Source organism: Nannobrachium achirus, assembly GCF_963921795.1.
Source record: "Nannobrachium achirus genome assembly, chromosome: 6".
NCBI lineage: Eukaryota > Metazoa > Chordata > Actinopteri > Myctophiformes > Myctophidae > Nannobrachium > Nannobrachium achirus.
Genome location: NC_137815.1, coordinates 33723325 through 33750770, shown reverse-complemented (window position 1 = coordinate 33750770; position 27446 = coordinate 33723325). Strand labels below are relative to the sequence as shown.

At 40.4% G+C, this 27446-nt stretch overlaps 3 protein-coding genes across 3 annotated transcripts; 2 read left to right on the top strand and 1 right to left on the bottom strand.

Annotated features, from left to right (window-relative positions):
- The first annotated feature begins 2020 nt into the window (after positions 1-2020).
- On the top strand, positions 2021-7406 carry ssu72 (SSU72 homolog, RNA polymerase II CTD phosphatase). Its single transcript, XM_080728949.1, has 5 exons — positions 2021-2316; positions 3399-3542; positions 5263-5402; positions 6032-6150; positions 6327-7406. Exons 1-5 carry the CDS (start codon positions 2237-2239, stop codon positions 6426-6428), a joined length of 585 nt encoding a protein of 194 aa, XP_080585075.1. The 5' UTR covers positions 2021-2236; the 3' UTR covers positions 6429-7406.
- Positions 7407-8799: 1393 nt separating this feature from the next.
- On the top strand, positions 8800-16759 carry LOC308287031 (transmembrane protein 240-like; the record flags this gene model as incomplete). The annotated part of the gene is made up of 3 exons (XM_080728152.1): positions 8800-8885; positions 10032-10234; positions 16743-16759. 3 exons carry the CDS (start codon positions 8800-8802, stop codon positions 16757-16759), a joined length of 306 nt encoding a protein of 101 aa, XP_080584278.1.
- atad3 (ATPase family AAA domain containing 3) lies at positions 16482-27325 on the bottom strand (the record flags this gene model as incomplete). The annotated part of the gene is made up of 16 exons (XM_080728933.1): positions 16482-16961; positions 18207-18315; positions 19341-19508; positions 20023-20093; positions 20215-20266; positions 20603-20727; positions 20856-20981; positions 21108-21164; positions 21638-21793; positions 22472-22541; positions 23469-23634; positions 24109-24178; positions 24271-24330; positions 24686-24787; positions 26040-26116; positions 27124-27325. The coding sequence occupies 16 exons, from the start codon at positions 27323-27325 to the stop codon at positions 16767-16769; spliced, it is 1806 nt and encodes a 601-aa protein (XP_080585059.1). The 3' UTR covers positions 16482-16766.
- Positions 27326-27446: the final 121 nt, after the last annotated feature.

Here is a 27446-nt window from a genome sequence, read left to right as displayed (position 1 = left end):
TACTCTGAAGAAAACCTGGAGGCTTACATTCAGTAATTGGGTCTTATGATCAAAATAAGAACATTATAATGGTGTGAAAATGAAAACAATTGCCACAGACAAGACCAAGACTTTCTCACAGACACATTTGTCCGTGTACGGACATATTGATGACCCCTGCTGTTACACAGAAATCTAATTTCATGGACGGGTCATCCATGAAGTTCATCTGCTCAATAACGTATTCTGTCCAGGCTATAGATTCACGCCTGATTTATGCTTCGCTGTACAATGATGTAGCATGCAGAAAATAGACGATCTACAATCTTACAACGTGCACGCGACACATTGTGAGCTTGTATTGTAGATCTGCTCTTTTATGCACGCAACATCATTTATACCATGGAACATATACAAGTCTTTAGGCTATGTGTATTTGTATGATTTGTACTGTCATACACCAGTCGTTTTCAACCTTTTGCATATCAAAGTCCATTATTTATTCGGCATTTGAGCTACGGACCACCATTTGATGAGAATTAGCCTCTCAAACCTAAAACTTCGTTGTGGGTCATCACTGGATAAGATTTTGTCCACAATTCCATTGAAGTGGTACCATAGGAGAGATAACAGGCAAATGTTGATCCAAATAAAAATCCACATTCTCTAATTGTGTAGACTTCTTGTAAATTAAGTAATGAGGTGTTTAACAATAATTTAACTCCGTTAAAGATCTAATAAGGGTCCATTTGGTTACTCTCATTTAACTGGGGACCTCCTGGAACCCCCTCAAGGACCACTGGTTGAAAACCACTGTCATAGACAATTACATATTGGCCCTTAGCCTCATCATATGTAACCTCCACTTACATTTAGAACAGAATTAATTCGCTTTCTTTAACATTTTGCACCATGAAATTATAGAAGGGACAAAGGTAAGGTGTTTTGATCTTTGGGTGGACTCGTCTCTCCCGTTAGTTATGCGTTCGTACAGTCTTTGCAAATACTATAGGCTGCCCTTATGTCCAGTAATTAATTAATTCAGTCAATAAAGTATATACTATAAAAAGGTCCATTGCATAATTTCTGTGGTTTGCTGTATGTGACTGCATGACTGTGACTGAGATTTATGCAATATTTTGGTCTAGTTTACATCTAAACTTGCACTCTACCAGAAAACACCCTTGGGCCTTGTCTGATTGATTGAAGACTTTATTAGAGGTTTGTGTAGGAAAAGGTACAGTACAGTTCATTGGTCTCAGACAAGGATTCACAAGTTTTAACTTTATTTAAACGTTTTGTTGAAAGCATAAAAAACCACTAACCATGGTTATGTTATTAATACACATGCATGTGTATTAATAACATAGGTGTAAGAATGTACACTTATCATCATCTTTGTTTAAAAATGTATTTTATGTATAAATGTTGGCCCTTTAAAGTTGTGTCCAAAACTCCGTCAGATTTCTACAAAAACATAATTTAATAAGGGATAAACAGGCTCTATCTTAAGGTCTCCTGTCTCTCTTCATGCATTTTTAGAAACTTATTTTAAGCTTTCTGTTATTTTTTTGATGAATACATTAAATAATAACGCCATATATAAGATGTGTCTCAGGCTAGCCATAATAAGTCAACTCAAGTCCTAAATCCAAGCAGAAAATAAAAATGATGGTTAACGAAAACATATTCTCTCCCATGCCTTTCGGCTGGTGGAGACAAAAATGATGATAGATAGAAGATGAAGCATGTCTTGTAAATGAAGGTGTAGGCGACATCGAAGAGATGATAAATAATAACAGCCTAATATAAATGTTATATACGTTTAGCCTTTAGATGAAAACAGCAGATCTACAAGCTCACGACGCGTCTTGGACGCGACGCTACATGGGCTTGTAGATCAGTTATTTTTCAACGCGCGACACCGTCGTACGACGAACCCTTTCTGACGTATGTTCGGGGAAAACCAACCCTCCAATGACGTCACCCTTTAAAGCCGTAGTGGCTCGTCGGCAGCTCTGCTGTGCTGTCGTCTAGAGCGTTCTCCGCCATTTTAACATTCGCCTCTTGTGAAAGAGAGATAGGCATACCAGTGTTCAGCCGTTCTGTTCAATGACCTGCGTCTAGTTCAGTTCTATGTAGAAGAGCCTTCTCTTTTTGCCTGTTTCTCGGGAGATTCAACAAACTTTACTTGTTAAAATCCTAACATTTGTTATTCTATTCCAGAACATTCCACTAAAAACCGAAGATTTTCGCAATGCCGAGCCACCCGCTGCGCGTGGCGGTGGTGTGCTCGAGCAACCAGAACCGCAGTATGGAAGCGCACAATATCCTCAGGTAAAAATAACAGCCAGAGAAACCCAAGAAAGAACCAGAAATCTACAGGGAAGAGAAGAACCTGCTACTGCAATTGTTCAAGGCCGTTTTCGACCGCTGCCACCACGCCGTTGTTTTGTACTCTGCCTCCCCGACAACAATTCGTCCTCCTCGGCCTCATCGCTGCCTCAACAATGGCCTCGGAAATCGGCACAGATCTAACATTACACTTCTACCATCGCAGTGGCGCTCGTTTTTCTTTTGGAAATCTTGTTTTTCTTTATAATTCGTGGTCATCAAACCTTTTAACATTTGTTTTCGTTACATTGACACAGGTTCTTAAAAACGTCACTCTAGATTGGATACATCGATACTAGTTTTTTTTTTTCTCTCCACAGTTTTCTGTACGCGAGCGCCCTCTTTAAACTAGACATTCCCCGGAAGAGTAAACTTAACTCTGGGGCGGCTTGTGAAATTTCTTTTTGTTTGTTTTAATGTTGTTCTATTGGGCAAATAAAAGTTTGTTCAAAATGTCCTTTTAGCTTGGCTACTGCATAGCCCAATTCGTATTGGGTAAATCCTGGACTTGAACAACGGATAGGAATAGGATTGTCAGTTGTTTAGTCACTGGCACTGCACCCTTTTAGGAAATGGAAAGCATTCTAATCTATTTGACGGATCAAGATAGCCCCCCCCCTAATTTTTTCCCTTTTCTTTAATTAGTCTAGTGTGGTCATCTAAAAAGGGCTTTGCTTTAACTTTTGACACATGTTGGGGAAGAGCCTCATCAAAGCTAGTGCAGAATAACCGCTTAAAGGAGCATTTCACCCCAATACATTACTTATTTTTTATCAGTTACACACCCCACAAAGCCTTGAATTCGTGGAGATTTCTTTTTTTTTTTGTCACATTCCTGAGTCAGTCATCAAATTATTGGCATAGGAATGTGACAAAAATAACCAATAAATGTAAGGCTCATAGGGTGTGTAACTGATTTTGGAAAGGGGTGTTCAAATATGGAAAAGAGGTGTTCTTATATAAATTGCTTAAAATAGGTCCAGTACAATTTTGTTAACCTTTTGTTTTGTCTTTTATCTCCGCAGCAAACGTGGATTTGCTGTGCGTTCATTTGGGACAGGGAGTCATGTGAAGCTGCCTGGCCCTGCCCCGGACAAGCCCAATGTCTATGACTTCAAAACAACATATGAACAGATGTACAACGACCTGGTCCGCAAGGACAAGGAACTGTATCCCCTGCATTCATACACACACACCACACCACACCAATGACACACTCATACAGAGGCAGATACAGATTTTAATACTGAAGTGAAAGTGAACACGTCCTGCTTACCTTTGTGTGAGGAATTCATGACGGCGAATTCAATTCAGGAATTCATGTGATGGCTTTGGAGCACGACATTGGAGAGATGGGTGACTTATATGACATTTGTATTGTGGTATTTACTTATAATGGAGAATGACGTCTGCACATTGTTCTCATCTCCCAGTAAAAAAAAAGGAAAATAGATTTAAATAGATTTTTGTTTTCTACTGGGAGCTAAGAACCATGTGTGGACGTATTTTTGTTCAGCATCTGTACATTTAAGTTGTGATGTTTTCTTCCCTTTGGACTCCTATTTCTTTAGGTATTAACTGGTAGGTGAGTTAAACATTAACGTTAAAATAATACCTATTTATGTAAATTGGAAATCAAAGGTACCATAAACATTTGCATTTAAAAGTTAGCAATTTGTAAGGGGCAGACATGCCCAAGACATAGGCCTAATTACTTTTCCATACATGCTACTCTACCATTTCCCTTTGGCAATTTTGGTTGTAGCTGCAATTGAATACGCCTTAAAGAGATATTCCACTTTCTGAAAGACTTTTGGTAATTGTATCGTCTAATCTGGCTCATGTGAACACCCTGGACAGATTTTAATTTGCTTAATTCAGTATTTAGATATTTGATATTCCTTTTATCAGACAGGAACGTCCTGGGCCCCCTCCCATACACACCCATTGTAACTTTATTTTAACTATGATGGATTCACCAAAAACAATTTTTCTGGTGACTCATACTACCATTCTAATACGTGAGCTGGCCATGTTTTTTCGATTACGTTTTTCATTTATTTTCAAGATTTTTTTATTGTATTTAATACAATATGTACAATGTTTTACATTTTACAAAACGATTATTAAAAATAAATGTAAAAAGTTATCGAAATAACACAGCCAGCTCACATTAGCAGGGTAGTATGAGTCACCAGAAAAAAGAATGGGTGTTTTCGATGACTTTCTCGTGGTTAAAATGGAGTTTGAAGTTACAATGGGTGTGTATGGGAATGGGCCCAGGACGTTCCTGTCTGATAAAATTAATATCAAATATCTAAATACTGAATCAAGCAAATTCAAATCTGTCCAGGGTGTTCACAAAAGCCTGATTGGACAATAAAATGACCATTTAAAAAATAAAAAGTGGAATATCCCTTTAAATAGCATTTCAGTCATGTAGTGGAAAAGTTTACATTTGTTTTTCTGGAGGTAATAACGTAGGTGTGCACCAGGTTCCTTTTTCAGAATATTTAAATCTTTGTAAAGTAATGGTCAAAGTTGAATTGCTGAGACACCAAATAACACATGAATATATAAATGTTGGTGTCAGTGGTATCCTGGCTTTTAAATTGTTCCTGTGACTCACCACGAGAGGGCACTGTGTTTCTGTAATGCACAAATGGTGTCATTATTTATATGTACACTGTTACACTAGTGTATATATTTTTCAAGATGTCTGTGAGAAGTCCTGCATTCACATAAAAAAAGACAAGGTGGTGTTTTACTAGTCTTGCCACCCCTATCCAACGCCATCATTCTGCAGGTTTGAGGAGGGAGTTGAACTGTCTTGCGTTAGAGTTCTTTTGCTTCCTGCTGCTTGTGTTCCTTAGCCTTCTGATTCCTCAGGTACACACAGAATGGAATCCTGCACATGCTGGACCGCAACAAGCGGATCAAAGCGAGACCTGAACGTTTTCAGAACTGTAAGGACCTGTTTGACCTAGTCATCACCTGTGAGGAGAGGGTTTACGACCAAGTGCTGGAGGGTGAGGCTTTTGACTTGTAATCAATTTAAGCATGTCATGTTGAATAACCAAGATATCAATATAATAATGAAATGATAAAAAGGATGTGCACAATTCACTAGCATACTGAAGTAGCATGTTGGTCACTTGTCAGTAGTGGGTAATTATCCTCCACACTCCCATGAGACGAGTCCACCTTTGTCTCAGTCCCTTCATAAGTGGTGTGTGCATTCAGTTTCTGTTAAACCCAGAGGAAGACTGTATTGTCAAAATGTTGGTTTGTCTTTTTAATAAACGTTTGCATTGTGGCTAAGAGCTGTGCGTCCTCCTTGTCAACAAAACAACCAAGAGGTGACTTAAATGTACTCAAAGATTTGCTTTTTAGGGGGGACTTTTATGCCTTTATTTGATAGGACAGTAGACTGACTGGAAATGGGGAGAGCGATGGGGAGTGACACACCGCAAATGTTGTCAGGATTGGGACTCGAACCATGGAATTACAGCCTATATGTGGCATGCGCCTGGACTGCTAGGCCAGGAGGCGCCCGACTTAAATGTACTCTTGTTAGGCATTTCAGTGACACTTTTCTGTACATAAAAACTGTTGTGTTCTGTTTACATGTACTGATATCAAGTGTTGAACCCCACAGATCTGAGTTCCAGGGAGCAGGAGACGTTACAACCAGTGCACGTAATCAACGTAGATATTCAGGACAATCACGAAGAAGCCACACTTGGGGCCTTCCTCATCTGTGAGCTGTGTCAATGTGTGAGTTTCTGCCATCATATATATTGTCTCACTTAATAGCATGCTTATGTAGAACGATTAGAATTGCTTACGTTTGTACTTCACACAATGGTATAAGAGGCAAATTATTTAAACTTGGTAGATTAGATTGATTTGTAGTCATTGTGTGCTGTGTGGAATGTGTTTTAACTCTTTAGATCCAGCACACAGACGACATGGAGAATGAAATCGATGAGCTGGTGCAGGAGTTTGAGGACAAAAGCAACAGGCCTTTCCTCCATACTGTCTGCTTCTACTGATGGCCCAGACAAGTTTGCAATAAAAAACATGCCCCTGCACAACACAAACATTAGTACAAACATCTATTTTCCTCTGTCTATGGCCCACACCCACAAAAAGCAACTGCTGCTGTTGGAACAGACAACGTTTATCTGCAAAATATAAGTTAGTTAGGTTTTTTTTTTTTTCTTAATTATGCCATTATAATTTGATATCTACATAACTTCAGAAGGTTTCGAGGGCCCAAGTTAAGTTTTGCAGCAGAAACCACTCAAATGAACACAAATTTCTTTCAGTTCAGGGGTGGGTGTGTAGCGGGTTCGCAGTTGCGTTGTCTCCAAGACAGCAGTGAAATTGTGAGGGCTTTTTATTCTACACAGGAACAGAGGGTTCATTGCTTTAATGCTGCCTTCCCTGTGTGGATCAAGGTCAGGCTAAGGGCATCCTGCAGTGAAACCACTCAACCGTGTCTCCTCAGGGAGAGCAAGTCGCCTTTTGTCAGACAACTGATTATAATAGTTCTTTGGTTTAGTTTTTTCTTTTTTTTCCTGTTTTTGTCTATCATTATTGCACATTTATGCTAAATGAGTTTATATTACAAAGACAGAATTGTAATTGTGTATGACATGTCTCATTTGACCCCTCACTGGGGATAGTGTAAATGTGTTAATTGAGATCAGAGGGGACATTTATTGAACTGAATGCGTGTTTTGGTGCGACAGTGAGTGTTGTGTAGGTTAGAATAATTGAATGTGGGGTTAAATAACCAAACTTGAGACCACGGGTCTCTCTTTTCCCCACTTTTGTTTTCCTTAATTAATGTGTCGATTCATATTTAAAGTCAGATTTGTTACCTTTCAGGGCATAGGATTTTTCTTTTTTTTCCCTTATTTGTAAATTGAAACATTGTAATTATTTGCAATCTGCAAGCTCAGTCCAGAGTGCCTGAATTTCCGTATGTACATATGAATCCACTAAAAAAAACATCTCTTGAAAAACACATCTTGACTTCTTTATTTGACTTCAAATTTGTTTTATTTTTGGAACACTGTATAAAGTTGTACATTTATTGAAGTATAGGCTACTATTCTATTGCAATACACAATAATTTAGGCTGCTTGGAGCAGTCTGTATTGCTCGGTAATTATTTATTACAACATAACTGTTCTGGAGAGCTATTTAATTATCCTTGTGCTCCCTTTTCTAAAGGAATTGAAACATGTTTAACTTTATCAATATTGGCCAATAATCAGCAGGCTGGCTTTGGGAATAGCCTCGGACAATTATAATAGACATAAAGGCTAGATCTGTGCTTTTAAACCCTTTTCATATCAAGGACCATTATTTATTTGGCATTTGAGCCATGGTCCATGGACCACCATTTGATGAGATTTACCCTCTCGACTTAGACTCAAAACTTTGAATATTTCGTTATGATCAGATGAGATTTTGTCCACAATTCAGGCCAATGTTGACCAAAATAAAACATATTCTACATTCTCTAACATTCATTTAACTCTTTGAGAGGTCCATTTCATATTATGCTTCTAAGAATTAATCTTTAAAGATCAATTGAATTTGGTTACCAACTCTTATTTATCTGGGGCCCACCTGGAACCCCCTCAAGGACCCGGACCATTGATTGAAAACCACTGATGACTGACAGAATATCATGTGAAATAAATATTATCTGTGCTAGATTCACACAACTATAGCCACTCAATCAGAATCCGTTTTGTTGTCACACTCACATATAGGCTAATGCTGTTAAAACTAGAATCGGTTTTATGAATACTTGACCACAACAACTCAAGTCATGTCCTTTCTGTCAAGCTGAGTCGGCAACAGCAGTAGAGCACAGATATTCCACTCGGCGTCTCCCCTCCCTACTAGAAAACATCTGGGCAGCTGACCTGACGGAGGCATCATCGACATCGCGTTGTGTAGCTACTAATAGTTCGTTCTCAGTTCAAGAATGCCCAAGAGGTTTCCGACCGTTGTGCAATGGAAAATATATAACATATGGTGGTGGGTTAGGATGGTGTGAGACGAGCTCAGTCATTCAGTGGACAGAATGATTCTCTTTCTTTGCATGTGTTAACACACCACGGCACGGACGTCATGGACTTGTGAATTAACGGAAGAGTTTGGATACAACACGAGCGCACGCGACCAGACGCACCCCGGACCGCACCAACCATGTTCTTCATGATTTCGGGGTCTTTGTTATTAATGGTAAGAACTAATTGTCAACGTAAAGCTCCTGTTATTTTAAAAGCACTCATTTTCAGTTGCGTGGCCATTACATTTATTATTATGTCTGTGCGCTTGTCCGTCTCCGTCCCACTCTGACTCCACGACTGTTTGCAGACTGCAGCTGGTGTGATGGACATGAACGCGCTTCTGGACCGCTTTCACAACTGCATCTTGCCATACGTCCGCGGGGAAGAACGCATCTGTGGTTGCAAGTGCGGAAGGTAACAAACAATCTATCCAAACTAATAACAAGACAGGCTACGGACTCACAAGGCTGCATGGAAGACGCCTCTGTGTTTCAGTGCAGGAAATCACTGTTTTTGCCTATTGAAATATAAATAATTCTAATTTTATTATTTGGTTTTGTACTTTATTTTTGTTTATTTCTTGCTCCTTTCTCTCTCTCTTTTCTTTCCTTTGATTTTGCTGAGACAGTTGGATAACATTAATTTTGTGATTCTTGATAATCTGTTGGCAATAAAACATATTTGACAAAAAAATAAATATGAATAATTCAATTGGAAGTATAAGAAGAACACAAGCAAAGTTATTTTTGTTCAGGCAGGCCGCTGGAGGCTGTGTATCCATCTGGCTACTCGGTTCCTATTCATTTAATAACTTAATAGACTATTATTAGACACTTATAGTGCATGTGTGTGCACTCAGTGGACTAGAAGTAGTGCAACTTCAACATAATGTAGATCCATCCAATTGAAGCTACTGTACCTCAGCCCACAGGGGACAGAGGCCAGGTGTTGGTGGTATGTTACTGTGCTGTTCAGTGTTCACTGCATCAGCTGTTCATCTCATCTGAGTGGGTCCACAATCCCCCAACTCCATAACACTCAACATACTCACCTTCTTTAATGTCTCTTACTGGTTGATAGAAAAATATTTGAGATACAATTGGGCTGCATATTTTGAATTTTGAAAATACATTTTATATAAACCAATGCAATTATTAGTCAATTCATTCAATAATATTTATTTTCTATGTCAGAATTTATGAGAATAAATGGATCATACAAGTACTGGAATGCACCCCCAGGAGCCCTCAGTATGCAAATAAGCCCCATCTGCAGCAGTATGAGTGTTGTTGTCTGTTCTGTTGCTGCATGGAGAATGAGATATGCTCAAACGAGTCATGCTGCAAGAGAGACAAAGCCCGTCTTACTTTGTAACTAGCCAATCAGGGGCTACTCACGACTCTGGAGCCACAGATTTGAAGAGTTGAAGATCTGAAAATGTCTTATCTTTTTCCATCCCAGCCAAATACAAATGTCAAAATACAAAAAAAAGTATTTCAAATATGTATTTAAATACTGCAAATCTCTGCTATCTCTCTCCCACACGTCTACTTCCTGCAGGCACAATGTTTATCACGTCATTCCGTACGATGGGGATGAGTCCAGCAGAGTGGATTCCAGATCGGTGGCAGAGAGTGTGACCAAGCAGGAGATTGACTTGACGTTAGGCTTGCTGATGGGTTTCTGTCTGACCTGGTGCTTGCTGTGGTTGGATGGAGCAGTGAACTCTGTCCTCAGGGCCCGGAGGGCCAAACAGCACAACGGTGAGTTAACTTAACAGCCTGTTCACTGCACAACAACACTGAAGGTACATATTCAGTGTTCATTAAGACTGGTTATCTAAATCCTGAGTTGGCTTAAACACCGAAACTTGTATGAGGAATATACTGCAACTAGAAATACTGTTCCTTCGAAACAGTGTGGGCTCGCTTCCAACCCAACAAATAGGATATTTTAAGGTACTGTAAGGTACAGTACCTTACAGTATTGTACTGTACCTTACTATACTGTACTGCACCTTACTGTACTGTACTGTACTGTACTGTACTGTACTGTACTGTAACTTACTGTACTTTACTGTACTCTACTGTACTGTACCTTACTGTACTTTACTGTACTCTACTGTAACTTACTGTACTTTACTGTACTCTACTGTACTGTACCTTACTGTACTTTACTGTACTCTACTGTACCTTACTGTACTGTACCTTACTGTACTGTACTTTACTGTACTCTACTGTACCTTACTGTACTGTACTGTACCTTACTGTACTATACTATACTGTACTCTACTGTACCGTACTGTACCTTACTGTACTGTACTCTACTGTACCTTACTATACTGTACTTTACTGTACTCTACTGTACTTTACTGTACTCTACTGTACTTTACTGTACTTTATTGTACTTTACTGTACTCTACTGTACTTTACTGTACTCTACTGTACCTTACTTTATGGTTTTGTACTTTACTGTATCTTACTGTACTGTACTCTACTATACCTTACTGTACTGTACCTTTCTGTACCTTACTGTACTTTACTGTACTCTACTGAACCTTACTGTACTTTTACTGTACTCTACTGAACATTACTGTACATATTCTATGTGTTCTAGAGGTGTATATTGAGTGCATATACTGTAGGTTAACAATCCCAGATCACATCTGTCCTCCACTATGTCTATAACCAAGGCGTTCTTCTATGTGGCCACTCCAGACTGAGGAGTGGAGCATGACTTTTATTGTGTTTGTGGATCTGATTTGAAAATGCATTGGTTGTGATATCTCCCTGAAAACCAACAACAACCACTAATACGGCTGATTGTCCCTGCGGGTTCTAGGATATATACTGTAAATCCCATTGCCCGGGATCCTAAAACCTTATTCTTTTTAAGTAAAATTTCTAAAACACTACAAAACATGTCTCAAAGACAAATACAAGCAAACGTCTCCACAGTAACACAGTAACAGTTGTTTGTGTGTGTGTGTGTGTGTGTGTGTGTGTGTGTGTGTGTGTGTGTGTGTGTGTATGTGCGTGCGTGCGTGCGTGCGTGCGTGCGTGCGTGCGTGCGTGCACGCGTGCGTGCGTGCGTGCGTGTGTGTGCACATTGTAGATCAACTTCATAGCAGTATTAAGTGGTCCATCTATGTTTTTTATTAATAATAACATCTGCAAAGTAACAAGTAACTGAGGCTGTCAAATGCTGTATTTATAGTAGAGTATATGTAACAAAAATGGAAAGTAGAGTAAAAGTACCTCAAAATTGTACTGTAGGTACAAGTACTTGTATATACTTGAGTAAATGTACTTGGTTACTTTGCAGCACCACAGAACAGCCAATGACAGACAGGCCTTTAATCACAGCTGTCTCAATCAGTAGAGTGGAGAGGGACATTTATAGATATTTGTAGTTTTAACTCAGAATATATACATCACACAGCTTAGATATTTGGATCAAATCAGAGAGCAGACCTGTGTGAACGCAATGATATAAATAGCATATCTGAAGTGTGAACACTGCAGCCACAGCGCCTTAACATAAACATGGGTCTATTATCCTTCTCTCCACTCTGTCCCCACTCACTAAACCCATTGGAAATGCATTGGGTGCTTAAAGTTAAACATTTTTATTTTTTTATATTTATACTACAAAACATTTCAAAACAAAAAATACAAGCACACGTGTCCTCAGTAAGCTGAACACATAAAAATTTGAATGGTGTTGAAAGGTGTAAGCGTTTAAGAGATGAATCGCGCCAAAGTTTTGAGGAGATACTGACTGACTGACTGATAGATAAATAATGAAGATAACATACGTGTGCTCGCCTTCCAGGCGAGCCCACAATAACGGAAATATCCAGTCTACTAGTAAGCCAAGTCAGGTCGCGCCATGTCTTAGCCGTCTGGCCAGTGATGTATATTGGACCAGTTATCCATATGGAGACTCCTGTTACCCATATGGAGATCCATGTACTGTATATGGAGGGGAAAGTCCTGTTCTGGCGAAGCCCGAACAGGCGAAGTGGGGATTTGTCTCCTACCGTAGCGATCTGGCGAATCGATTGTCCACGACACTGCAAGCGGCGCGAAGGCCAGCGGACCTTGGTCCTGCTCTTCGCCCCCGAGCGCCGCAGGCGCGAGTGGCCGCGAAGAGCGGGCCAGGGCCGCGCGGCCGGCGGAGCGCCGCGCGAGTTACGAAGCCGTGGTGAATGCAATCGTTATATTTATGCCCAGGCCGTAAGGCCTGGGCAAGCGCACGATAAACGCCCTGTCCAGAAGACGTTCGCCAGATCGCTACGGTATCGGACATTTCCCCACTTCGCCAGTTCGGGCTTCGCCTAAAAGGTACGTGCCCATATGGAGATATCTCCGAGTTAACGAACACTCAGAAGAAGAGTGTATGTATGTGTACTCTTCATTTTACTGTCTGTACAAATTGAGAGCATCCCCCTCCTCTCTCCCTTGCTGTCTATTCTGATTTGCTGCTTCCTCCTCCTACAGGTCAAATTCAAGCCATTTGTTCTCCTCCTGTCTCTTCTTTAGGAACTCGAGTTATCAGAAGGGTTTCCATGTCTTAACCTCTCTTCATCTCTTTGTTCTTTGCTAGACCTTGCTCAGGCTTCCATGTTCTCAAAACTTAATTAACATTAATTTAAACAAACCAGGGTCAGTTTCAGGTGAACTGGATTCAAATATATTTTGACTTTTATCCATTATTTCCAGTCTTTGCTGTGTCTTTTCATCACAAACACAATCTTTACCTTTTCCCTCCAGATGTTGATTCTTGGTGGGTCCTCACACTTTGTAACATAAAGGAACTGTGTAGATGGGGCCACTGGAGACAGATGGGGGAATCCACTGGAAACATGACGCACAACAAGCAAACGCTGATCCATAATGGTCACCACAAGCCACGACACCTATATTAGAATAGAGTGCCTCGAGATGTCACAGCTTGATCAACGACCATGGCGCTGTGGTGATTTATTGTTCTCTTCCTTGATGTGCCTACCTATTGAACACTAAAACCTATCTAGCAGTCCTGGCTAACTAGACGACGACCAGACACCATTAAGCTACATAACGACTGTGGATAAACAAGACTGAATAGCAAAGATCTAAACCTTTTGAAATTGGGACGCTGTGCTTAAGTTAACCACTATAGGCCTACTTGGCCTATATACTTAGTTCTATGTCAAATAGCAAAATAGATCTACAAGGTCTTATATCTGCTATTTTCACTGAATGTTGTTTAACTATTATGCCCTGGCCTTCACAGATAAAGGGCCACAATGGTTCTGATAAGCTCCTACTTTGGACGTTCTAAAAGATGCAAGTGCTCCTGGCTGGGTCTACCAACAAAACAGCTATCATCAATCTCTTTTTTCCCTCCATTTTCCCTCCAACAAAGCAGTAATGTTTATCTCCCCAAGGTATGCTATTGTTGTTTTATTTAGACTTAACTATTAGGTAATCCTGTATAATGTGAACTAGAAAGACGTTCTCCTCGTAGTACAGGTCTCAGCCAGGCCGGGTTGCCTCCCCCAGGGCCCGCAAACTTTGAAAGGAGGTCATAGCCACTTGGAATGGGATCTGTGTGAGTCTTGGACAAAATCTGTAGTAGTAGTTGTAGCAAAATGTATATTTAGAAGAAAACGCACATTGTGTTTTGTAGGGACCTGACATACAGGTACATTCATGTAAACATTGACAATGAATAGACTTAGTTTTCTGACATACAGTCAATGATTTGAACCAGCACCTTGTGTATTGTGGTGTGCGACAGTGACAAGGTTTTATCATGTAACCACAGCACAGCAGGGACCACTTCATGCCCTTGACTTTCTTTGTAAGAGGAATTGTGATTGGCTGTCTCAGGTCATCAGCTATTACTGTGAAATATTGAACTCCCAAGTGGTTTTCCCCATAGGAAATGAATTACTGCCCCTCAAATGATCTTAAGGCCTGTACAATACTTTGTTGTATGACAGTGTCGCGCAACGAAAATAGCCGACCTACAAGTTCACAGCGGATCCGTTACTCCATCCATCCATTACTAGCCCTGCTATTTTCAGTGCATAACACCGTCATATGACGAAGCGTTATAGGTTTGACCCTTCCTCACCCTGATGCACTGTGATGCCCTAATTCAGTGGTTCTCAACCTGTGAGTCGGGACCCCCAAATTATTTGGGGGGTCCCCAGATGATTAACTTAATGTACAACATTGTTTTCTCTCTCAACAGTAAACAGTTTAAGTGTATAGAGGGTATCTGCACATGAAAGTGACAATTTAAGGAATTTCTAATACCTCTAAAATGACAAATTAAACAAATTGTCAAATATTAGAGGCAGAAATTGTGAAAATAGACGATCTACATGCTCACAACGCCTCACACAACGCGAGGCATTGTGAGCATGTAGATCAGCTATTTTCACAATAGAACCGTGTTATACAAAATGTAATGCCTTGACTCTTAGTACTCATCAGGGTGGGGGGTCCCCAGTTAAAATATGATTATTTTGGGGGTCACGGCCTGAAAAGGTTGAGAACCACTGCCCTAATTAACCTGTCGGTCTTTGCATTTTAAATCATTTATTTAAATAAAGCTTGATACTGGATTCAAACACTGAGCATTATTGTACATGTCAAGTCTCTGTGAACCAATCTTTCCTCCACCTTAAAGGGGAACTCCACCACTTTTCAACCTGTTCATATAATTGGTACTCACTCAAAAAAAGCTTTTTCTTTTTTTCTTTTTTTCTCAGAGGGCAGTGGGCAGGTCAGAAACCCATCGTCTTGTGACATCATCGATTGCCAATCCAGCTTATATAAACTGCAGGCTTTCTATTCCTGAAAAGTTGCAATTTTAAAGTGGAAGCCATTGTTCTCACAATAATAAAAATCTAAATATTTTTTTCAAAAATATTGATTAAATTTCTTTTTTGGAAAATGATGATGTCACAAGACGATGGATTCTGAACTTCCCACAGCTCTCATAGGAGACTTGGACCGAGTAGAAAAGAATTGTGATATTTTATCATGAACATTAGTGAGGACCTATTATATGAAGACAGGTTGAAAAGTGGTGAACTACTCCTTTAAGCATAGGTTAAGACTTCCTAGGGTCTGACCTATAGTACCGACAGTTGGGGCTCAAAATAAATGACCATTATTAGGACATTTGTTGTTGTGCAAGCATAAATAATGAGACATTTCATATTTTAGTTTAAGTGAAAGCTTTCAAAGATAAATTGGGTCGTCTCATGTGATAACATGATTTACAAAATAAGTCTTTGTAAGAAACATGGGTACATTAATACTTTTTATATAAAAACAGTCACCTTAATAATTTGAACAGAACTCTCACTGTGCACAACATCAATATACTTACAGACACATGGTTTCAATGTAAAGTAAACTTTTACAATCTTTACATATTATGCAATATTTTAGAATTTGTTCAGGCATAACAAATGACAGAAGGTGTTAACATGAACTGTCTCCTATCTTGTGTCACATACAGTAGGCGGGAGACAGACATACAAAGTAAGACCACGTACAGTAAGACTACCAGTCCCCCATTGTGGCTGAGGTTTGTTTTGCTCAAGGTTAGGTTTGGCCTGTACTTTTAAAACGTGTTTCTATTTTTTTTTCATTCACCAGAGTCCTGTATTATCTTGTGTATATTGTATTGCTGTTGCTAGCAGCCTTGCTACCACGTTCTAAACATTTGACACTCCAATTAGCCCTATTCACGGCCCGCCCACTCAGCAAATTTCTCATCAACTTCCTGGTGCTGACGTCAGTTTAGAAGGGGAAATTAATACAGAAATAGCTGGACTTAAAGCCAACAAATCATTATTAAAGCCAACAAATCATTATTTCGAACGGTAAAGTAAATTATAATGCTTTGTGCCATTTACTATCTTGTGTTCTTGATCATGCTAGCCGTATTTTATACTTTACTATTCGGAAATTGCATTAAATTTGCGATTTCTGTGTTAACTCTATGGGCTTTTAGCAGGGTTTTACCCTTCAAAACGTGACTTCAGCACCAGGGGGATGCTGAGTGGGCGGGCCGTGAATAGGGCTAATACCCTGGTCACCAGCATTTTGAGATTTGAGCATTTAATCTCAAATCTCAAACTGGAATTGCATCCTTAGGAGGAGAAGGAACACGTTTGGCTCTCTTCAGTCCCACCCTCACAAGGAGCCTTGGCAGCAAGATCACCTAAACTCTGCGTGATCTTTCGATCCTGCATCGCAGATCTCTGTGACCGCTAGGCGCAGACTAAGAGTCGAAGCCCATTTTGACAGCGATGCCTGGCGGTCCAGATTGGAGAGGTGGAGAGGCGCTCTTGCCCTCGTCACTTCCCTCTGCATGCAGCCAGTCCATCTTCTGAAGATGCTGCTTAACAGCGTCCTCAACACGAGCATCAATCATAGCCTCTGTTAGGACCCCGTCTTGAGAGGAATACGCTGCAGCCTGGGGAAGCATGAAACACCGGCGTCCACAACGTTACATTACTTAACCCATTTAGGGTTAGGATTATTGAATGCTTTAGCAATTGAAAAATAGCAAGATCTACAAGCTCACAGCGCGGCACCGAGTGCCGCGCTGCGAGCGCGCTGCGAGCTATTTTTGAAAAAGTCGTGAAAATGTGTGCAAATCTTTGAATATATGTATTTTCAAAGCGAACGTTTGTAACTCAAATTTTCCTTCTGGGTGGTCCCTGGAACTAGATATTTTGAGATGGGGGTCCGTGGCCAAATAAATATCAGTTTGGCGGTCCTTCACATGAAAACGTTTGAGAACCACTGACACAGTAGTCTCTCAAGAACAGACCAACTGAGCTCCAGTTAAGTGAAAAGGACCTTTTCTTTGACGATGGCTGGCCAGATTGCTGACATAGACATAGAAGCATATGTTTTTCAAAAAACCTCAGAAGGATTCAAAAGACACTTATAGAATCGGGTCAAAATTCTAATTTTCACGATTTTTCAAAAATAGCAGAACTACAAGCTCGCAGCGCGGCACTAGGTGCCGCGCTGTGAGCTTGTAAATCTGCTATTTTTCAATAGTTAAAGCATAAAATAATAATACACAATAATATGTACCCGTTCTAAATGGGTGAATGAGAACACTTGGATAGATGCAGTGTTATTTAATCACTTAAAGGGGCATGAAACCCTAGGCTGATTTTGTAGCTTTATTTCCCAGTTCAAGTAAAAAACTACTGCAGGGCAGGCTAGTTAAGCAACGCTGCTAAAGCTAATAAAATGAATAATGGTTATGATAGATTTAGGTGTGCCCAGAACTATGGGTGTTGCCATTGGTCAAAGCTTGCACAGTCACACACACATTATATGTAACCACCCGTTAGTAATTTCATTAGCTGCATGTAAGCACAGCAATTAGCTGGTTTAAAGCACTGTACTGCTTACATCACAGAGTACTATAACGTTAGACTCATCCAGCCTGCTATGCTCTTAGCCTGTGATCGTTTTTAACCAGAACCGGAAAACAAAGTTTTATCTCACACTTTGTCAACAGTATCATGGCAAACATAGCAGATACAAAAAATAACAAATCTACAAACTCATGTGTTGTGTTGTGGCATGTAAGCTTGTAGATCTGCTTTAAAAATATATCTATATTTGTGGATAAAAAGATATATACACTGTATATATTTGTAAACTCTTAATAACCATTTGTAATTAACATACACACCTGCCAGGCCACACCCAGTTTGGAGATCTCTCTGCCTGACATTCCCTCTGTGTGTGCTGCAATCTCAGAGCACTTCTTACCATAATCAAACTGGGTAAGCTTCATCCTCCTGCGGAAAGAGGATGAAAAATATTAAGATTCCCTCCCAAAAATATTAAACACTTAAACCCTCTAGTCTAGACTTCAAGATTCAAGATTATTTTATTGGGTCCCGAGGGACCCAGTACAGGCTGCTACTGTACATAACATACAAGAAAACAGAAATAAAGAAAATTAAAAAGAATAGTGCAAAACACACAGTGCAGACATACAGTCTAAGTGCACATTACATTACATTACACTACATTATAGAGTCACCATACCCCACCAACAGCCTGAGTTTAACAGAGTAACAGATATGGGAATAAATGAGTATTTGTATCTATTCAGTCTTCTTATTTTTCACTGGGACGCTACAACATCTGCCAGAAGGTAGCATTTCGTATTCTGAATACAGGACATGGGAGGGGTTGGCAATTATTTTCTTAGCTTTCCTAATTACAGTTTCCTCAAAGATTGTTTGAATCTTGTGGGTGTGTTTGTGTGTGTGTCACATGCCACCCACCACTCAGCTGCCAAGACCCCTAAGACTGCTTTGTAATTAATGCCTCAGCATGACTGGCTGGGCTCCATTTTCACAACAGGCTGTTTCTGAGCCACCACCTCAAAGAGCCTGTATCTACAAAGCACTATGCTAATGATCATCTCACACACTACTAAAAAGGACGCCATTATATCTCTGCATACAAAATCTTTATAGTAAAACCTGACTAATTTTGTACACTCAAAAAGGACTCGAGGTATAAATTAACACTGAAAGTGTTACAGTGTATATGTGGGAGGTTAGATACGGTGTGTGTGTGTGTGTGTGTGTCTCTGTCTGTCTGTCTGTCTGTCTGTCTGTCTGTCTGTCTGTCTGTATGTCTGTCTTGAACATACAGTATACACATTTACAGGAGTGAATAATATTTACAAGAGTGTAAAATATGTGTGCACACGTGGAACTAAAGTCATGGTTCCATCTGGATGAGCAGTGGCTTGGTTAAGAGCACATTTAAAACACCTGTGTGTTGCTGTGCAAGTGTAAGTACTCACTGCCTCCCTCCGGTGGCCGGCTCTAGCACGTATTTGTCAAAGTACAGTCGCACCAGCCGCTCCCTCTCCTCAGGACCCGGTAGAGCAAAGTTCACGATTTCATCTATGCGGTCATTTATGGCCCAGTCAAACTGCTCTGGTTGGTTGCTGGCAAGAACCATCATGAACCTACAGACAACATACAGAACCATCATGAACCTACAGACAACATACAGAACCATCATGAACCTACAGACAACATACAGAACCATCATGAACCTACAGACAACATACAGAACCATCATGAACCTACAGACAACATACAGAACCATCATCAACCTACAGACAACATACAGAACCATCATGAACCTACAGACAACATACAGAACCATCATGAACCTACAGACAACATACAGAACCATCATGAACCTACAGACAACATACAGAACCATCATGAACCTACAGACAACATACAGAACCATCATCAACCTACAGACAACATACAGATGGCAAGGGGAGAGGAATGAGAGGAGCAATTTACCACACAAATACAGTATTAAGGCTAAAGTGGTTCCAGGGTCAGTGTTGTTTTGGTTCCATTTGTACACTCTTCAGAGTCAAATTGTGTGTTATAGTGTCCTGGGGGATACATATATGAGGTTCATATTGAGTCAGACAGTATGATGTGAATAAATTGAAGTACTTGTTGCTCTGTTCTCCAGTGCGATACAGGAAAGCATTCAGCGTGGCTCGGAGGTCTTCACTGATCTTCTCCTAAAGCAAGGACACAGAATACAAATCAAAGAGATATAAAACAAGGGGAAAACGTGTTTTGGGAGCGCCAATACGTGGCATAAAGATAATGCTCCTAGAAATGTACAAAACACAGACTCACAGTGGCTCTCTTGCGAAGGAATGCATCAGCCTCATCAACAAACAGCAGCAGACTAGAACAGAAAAGAGAGACAATTTATTATTATTACTACATTGTCAGTATTACGATGGGCAATCTTTTGTTCTTTAATATTCGGGCATATACTGTAACCTGAGGCTCCATTTAAAACCACATTAACCCTAGCCTCCCTATTTTGGTTATGTTATTATAGACGAACATTCTCAAAAGACCTAGGCCTATATCTGTAACTTGGTCTTTATGCTTAAATAGTCTGTCGTAGCAGCTCTGCATGTTCAAACACGTTTGTCGTATTACAAATTATAAATCAGGCTTCAGTGGATCAATTTGCCTACCATGATGAAAGCGTTTGTTCTGTATAATTACTTACCCGCGGCGACTTGTATTAGCCCAGTCAAAAACTTTGTGCATTGCAGTCACACCGTCACGACCCATAGGCGCCACATCACCACCCGTCATAATTGCGTAATCCATTCCAGAATGCATTGCCAGTTTCTGCTCAAAACAAGGAAAAGTAAAGTAGCCCACAGTAGTGTAAAGCTGTCATATAACTGTATACAACCACAAACATATGCACGTGATCATGTGTGTGCATCTTTCATCTTTTGTAACCTTGCATTTACCTTAGCAAAGAGAGTTTTTCCAGTGCCAGGAGGTCCGTACATGAGAATGTTTCTGTAAAGGCCACGGTTCTGTCTTGTGTTTCTAGTTGCTATGGCAATGTCACGCACACGCTCTTCCAGGGACGGCTGAGTGACCAGAAAATAATATAATTATTTTGTGGTTATAACTATGAAAAATAAATACACATCTTTGTCACATCTGCCCTTTGTGTGGTACATAAAGTCTCACCAGCTTGAAGTACAGGCACTTACACTGAGCACAACTCCTTCAAGGGCATCCTGAGGTTTGCTCTTCAGCCGTTTGGCCACCTAAGAGGTGAAGGTAGAGAGACGGAAGAGATGTCTGTCAACGAGGCAGCGTCACTTGTCTATGGAGTGACGTCAACATTACTTGTCTAGGTCTGATGATGTGACTAATGTGAATGTGTTTTTCTCCATCCAAAACTGGGTAATAGGTCTACATTATATGGCAGTGGATCTTTAAGTAATCACATAAAGATGAACAAAACCATACAGTATGGCTTGACCACATGAACCCCAGCGTCCCTATTCTGGGAGCGAGCAATCGGCAAAAACAGCAGATTTACAAGCTCAGTTTGTAGATTGTTTAATTTTGGCAAGCGGATTTGGTGTAGAGGGAAAAAAGGAGTGAATCAAGTATTGAGCCATTGGGGATCCCGGTCATCTATGGTTAGGTTATAAGTGGTTGTGTTCAATGCAAAAAAGAAAAAAAAAAGAAAAACTGCTAATAAGGAACCAAAAACTATTCCTAAACGTGCTACCTTGATGGGATGCTTGATTGCCTCTGCAACGGTGAGGCGGGAGGTCTCTCTGACCAATGACGGCTTCCCAAGGCGGGCCTCAATGTAGCGGCCGGCCACTCCCGTTGCATTGCGGGCTGTATACACTCCCACCGCTAACAGGGTAAGTCCTGCTACCTGGTGACAGGAGGGAAGATTTGCACAGCATTCAATCAATACAGTATTGTCAAGTATTACAAAAGACAATACTAATTCAATCATTTAAAGTCATACTGTGAATAACATTAATTTTAGCAACAACCCTCGTACCTCCGTCGACATTTGAGCGTTTGTCTATTAAAGGGACGCTGAAAAAGGAATGCTCGAGGACATTTTGGAAAGCAACAGCAAGTCATCAGAAACAGTGTTTAGAAACAGTAAAAAAAAAAATATATACCAATATATTTTGGCATGAGTCAAATTGAATAAAAATATATAAAATGTAATAGTGTTTAGAGAAAAAAAGAAAAAAACATTATGTGGAATGGTTATTGTGGAAAGATATACCAGTGAAAGATTATATAAAACATATCCTTTGTTTAATTGAAAACATTACACAGAATTACTTTAAACTCTATAACTGTACAGGAGAATATGCCTTCTACAAAGCCCAGAAATGGTTTTCTTGATAGTGGTATTAGCAGACTTTCTCCAGTCAACTTAAAGGAAAGATTTTAATCTATGTTTCTCTTTTACTGCAGACAGTGATTACCCAGTGTGAACTAGTGGAAAATGAACTTGAAGAGTAACATATTTTTCTTTCCTGTAGGATAAATCAGATGGTTCACAAACAAAGTCATCGTGGAGATGTCTCACCGTAGCTGTGATTTTGTCCCAGTCTGACACAAAGGCCCGAAAGCCTTCTCCGAACACAGTGCCGGCAGTCCTAAAAGAACATGTGGTGTAGTTACAACCGGGTCCCGTTTTCTCAAAATTATTGTTCCATTGAAAGTCCTTACTATTCTTCTTGCATTTTATTGTTTACTTTGATATGCAATTATTACATTATGTAAATGTAGTAATTTATATCAAAATAAGAAGATGTGCTAGACTAAGACGCTATTGGGTTACCAAGGGAGATTTCTATTCTGTCCATCAGTCCTCACACCATACTATCAGATAGTACGTATCGTTGTTGAGCAGCATCTCCATATTTTTATTTTAGTTTTTTGTAAATGAATATTAAACTTCATCGTACAACAGTGTCACACGCGTGAGCTTGAAGATCTCCTATTTTTGCTACTTTTGAAGACTTTTTTAAAAGTGAAAAATGGTTAAGTCTGTCTGTGGGTTTTATAAATAGTGAACCAATGACAAGTATTAGCAAGAGCTTATGATGACTAAATGATACATTGGATCATCTTTGGTAACACAAAAATGTTGTTAGACATACTGTACACCTTGTACAACACTAGGGATGGGACGATATGAAAATGTCATATCACGATTATTGTGACTAAAGAAATCGTGATTTACTATATTATCGCGATAATCAAAATATCCATTATCCTGGAGCGGAATATTTTCCAAAAAATTGCCGATCTACAAGCTCACAACGCGTTGCAATTTGGTAGAGAGTGAAAAAAAGACTGTATCAAGTACATATATTATAAGTGCCTATTACCAATTATAGAGGTTTTAAGTGGTACCGGATATGCAGCTCTGCAAATAAAAGGTGAATTGAATTGAAAGGTGAAATTAAATCTCCACGATACAATTATCGCGAGTTCTTTTTAATCGCGATAATATCGATTATCGTCCCATCCCTATACAACACCCGACAATAGCAGCGATATGTCAGTGCATTTCTTACTTTATGGACTCCAGAACAGTCTGCCTGTGTTCCGCTGCCTTCAGACGGATCTGTTCACGGATCAGGTCAGCGTTCTCTCTCTCCACGTGGGCGCGCGCTTTAGACTCCGCCTCGATGCGTAGAAGCTCGTTCTTGTGCCGCAGACCCATCTCATGCTCTATCGTTGCTAGAGACACCAGCACAACAAGACACGTGGATGAAGAAACACCCCTCTAGAGCGGTGGCTCAAACATTTTCATGTCAAGGACCCCCAAATGTATGTGTTAGGCTGTGCCCCCACCCCCATCTGAAAAGATTTTCTGACTGGGACGGCTTACGAGTGTTTTTTGGAATACATTTTTAAATTTATTTTTGTATTTTGTTTTTAGAAAATAGCAGATCTACAAGATCTACACGTCACATGGCGTGTTGTAAACTTGTCGATTTGCTTTTTTTGAATAGCCCAAGAATAAAATAGGGTTAGAGTGGTTACGCGATTTTTGATGCTATTTAACTAATTCTGCTAGGGACCATCTGGAGAACCCTCAAACTAAAGACACATGGGGGTCCCTGGACCCCAATTTTGAAAACAACTGCTCTAGAGTGTTAATCTGTAGTTTTCACACAACTGTGTTATTTGCTTTACAGAGCAAAGCAATACCTTTCCTCATGGCCTCCTGTTTATGCACCGACTCTTCTTGTTTGCGAAGGTTCTCCTCATTTATGGCTTGCTGCAAGAGAACAAAATCCCAATCCCAATCAGATTTGAATTACCACCAGGGCAAAAACGAATTTGAATTTAATATAATGGATATGGCCTAACCTGTTGTCTCAGTTGGTCCTCATACCTCTGTCTGGCAAGTCTGTCTTGGTACTGAGCTCTCTGTGATAGGCCAGAAAAGACAGTTAACCATACTGACCACAATATACTGTAGCACCCCCTGCTGGACTAACAGAACTCATCATTCTAGTTCGATGCTGGGCCATAGATGGGGCTGGGCAATTAACTGAAAATATATCAAAACCGTTATTTCAATAACCCAATTTAATCTTGCTCATTTTTATTATTATTTAATTTTGTTCAAATAATCGAGGCAAAAGTTTCAAATATAGACTTTTTTTTGTCATATCACCCAGCCCTAAACATGGTCACATTCTTTTTCTTCAAAACAATTAGTCGGGGGGCTAAAAAGATCTTATCACTGAAATAAAGACCCTTGTGATGATCTAATTCTCACTGCTTGATGCTGTTTGGTCTCCTCGTTCACAGTTTTCCTCTTCTCCTCTCCCTGAATGCGGAGCTGGTCTCCTTTGAGCTGTTCAACTGCAGCCTCATACTCCTAGCACCATGACAAAAGGAACACAAACAACAGAGAAATGAACAGAAATAACATCACAAGGAAGGAACGCCAAAAATCTGTTTAACACAAATACTACAGCAATGCCATGCTGAATATAAGTGATGTGTTGAACATGACGCCCTGTAAATTTTCAGATGCATATTGATTGCAAGCAGAGAGTACACATGCATTTGAACCTGCCCAAGTATGCGTTGTCTAATTCTAAGAAGGAAGGGTTCGCAACTCACTTTACATGTTCCAAAACCTTAATAAACAGTCAAACAACGTTTCAACCTTGCGGTCTTCTTCAGTTTAGCCGTTTGTTTGCCTGCTGTTTATTAAAGTTCTGGACTGGAGCATATCAAGTGAGTTGCATTTCTGTATGATTTTGCTGCTCTTGCAGTTTTGCTCAGCACCAAAGACAGACGATGAGTCTTTTATTCACCATTTAATTAGCAGGAAATATTGTGAAAAAGGTTTTTTTTTAACACTGCTGGACCCAAAAATGATTAAGTGAAGAAAAAGGGAAACCCTACACAGGATAAACATTGTTCACTATGTTTGGTTAAATAAATAAAAAAAGACGCGAGAGCAGTTTATCGTGTGCGGACATTCCCTTTTTCTTTGCAGGAAAATGCTGTGCCAGGACTAGACCAGGTTATTGTTGGTCTATGGCGCAATCACATTCTGCTCAATCTAGATAGAAAAGCACCAACAATGTGCCCAACCACTCCTCAAGACCAACACACCCATGGGCGCGCAGATTAGACCAAGTACCCAAGTACTGATTTGCTACTTACACAATGTGGATGCTGGGCATGAAAAAACTGTAGAGTAGGTTGTAAACTACAGTATAGCAACGGCACTTATGCTGTGCCCCGTTTTATGCTGGGTGTGTAGCCTTACATTAAGACACCTCCTGCCGAGACTTCTGCATTGTGACGTAGGGGCGAAGGCAGGAGGGTCTTACCGAATTTGTGATACACTCCTGCTGCATGCTCGGCAAATAGTCTCTAGCGACTCGACACATGCACAAATGCCGAGCATGCAGCAGGAGTGTATCACAAAGACAGTAAGACCCGTCGCCCCAACGTCACAATGCAGAAGTCTCGGCAGGAGGTGTCTTAATGTAAGGCTACTGGGTGTGTATAAGTATAGAGCCTAATGTTGTAAATTGGTGTATGCGGTCAGCTCCAGCACTACAGAAAAGATACATCAGCCTATGAATCTGTTGAGAAAACTTTGACAGTACCTTGATTTTGGTCTGGTGTTCCATCTGAACACTCTGCTCCTGCATGCGAGCCAGGTCCAACGCCTCTTTGGCATGACCTGAAGTTCAGAGACAAACATAGGGTTCTAGTCCAGGCCCAGGGGAATTCAACGTTTTCAGGCCAAGGATCCCTTAGCTCTGAGAGAGATGAAGCAGGGACCCCCACTACATATCATATAAAATTGTGTTGCAGATAAAAAATGTGCATGGATTATTTCTTATACAGTTTAGACTTGACAGCACTATCATCTGTGTAGGTTGGGTTAATGTGTATTTTCATATATTTAACCACTTGAGCTGTCAATGCCTACTAGTCAAAAAATAGCCGATAGCCAAGGCGTTGTGAGCTTGAAGATCGGCTATTTTTTGGCTAATATTCCACTAAGAATAGGGATGCTAGGGTTCAAGTGATCAAACATGATCAGATAAAGATTTGGAGGGACCACCTATATTAACTCTGAGGACCCCTGGGCCTAGGGATCCCGGACCCCCTGTTGAAGACCTCTGCTCTAGTCCAACACACAGACGACTTTACACTATTACTATAATAGGGATCCAGTGTTACTTAACTTTGGGTTACATATACAGCAGATCAATCATGATTGATAATCAAGTGATTAGTGTGATGATCATTCATTACAAAATGAGTGTGCCTAATGGATTGATGGATTTTGATTTAATGACAATTAATTTAAAAGCACAGTACAGTTCAGATACAAGGTCTAATAATAGGATTTAAACTCAAGAAAGCACTATGGCTTGTTTACATTGGGCTCCTTTGGTAGGCCTACTCAATTCATTGAGGAACTGGAGGTAAGTGGGATGAGCATGAGGCAAGTTTGCTTGTGACCTTTGGACTCTTCGCCTAGAATGACCTAGAATGGTTGAATGAGTTCAACCCTCTACGATGGAGGTTGCATCAGCATCAATCTGCATGGTGCTCTTGCCTGCATCTTTTGCTACTGTACAGTCGTGATCTCTTGCACAAGAGTCATGCTGCTAAAAAACAGTTTAAGACTCATTGTTAAAGAAGTATTTAGTAGCCTATTTTCCCTCGATGACTTACGAGACTGGTCCAGGTCCTTGGCTGCCCGGGCCGCTCGCTCCAGTCCCGTCGGATCGAAGTTGCTCCATTTGTCCTTGGGTTTATCTCCTCCTCCTCCACCGCCGCCGCCGCCGCCGCTAGATTCGGGAGGAGGTGGCGGGGGCTCCGGGAGGCCGGGCGGAGGCTCGGGCTGACCTCTATTGAGTCCGAACAGCCAGGACATTGCGGTGTCAGACAAGTGACAATGAATGAAGCGCTACTGTACTGTAAATGGATCCGCCGGTGCACAGATCTGTCACCTCTCACTTCCTCCACACGCGTGCAGCTGTCATGCTTGCTGCAAG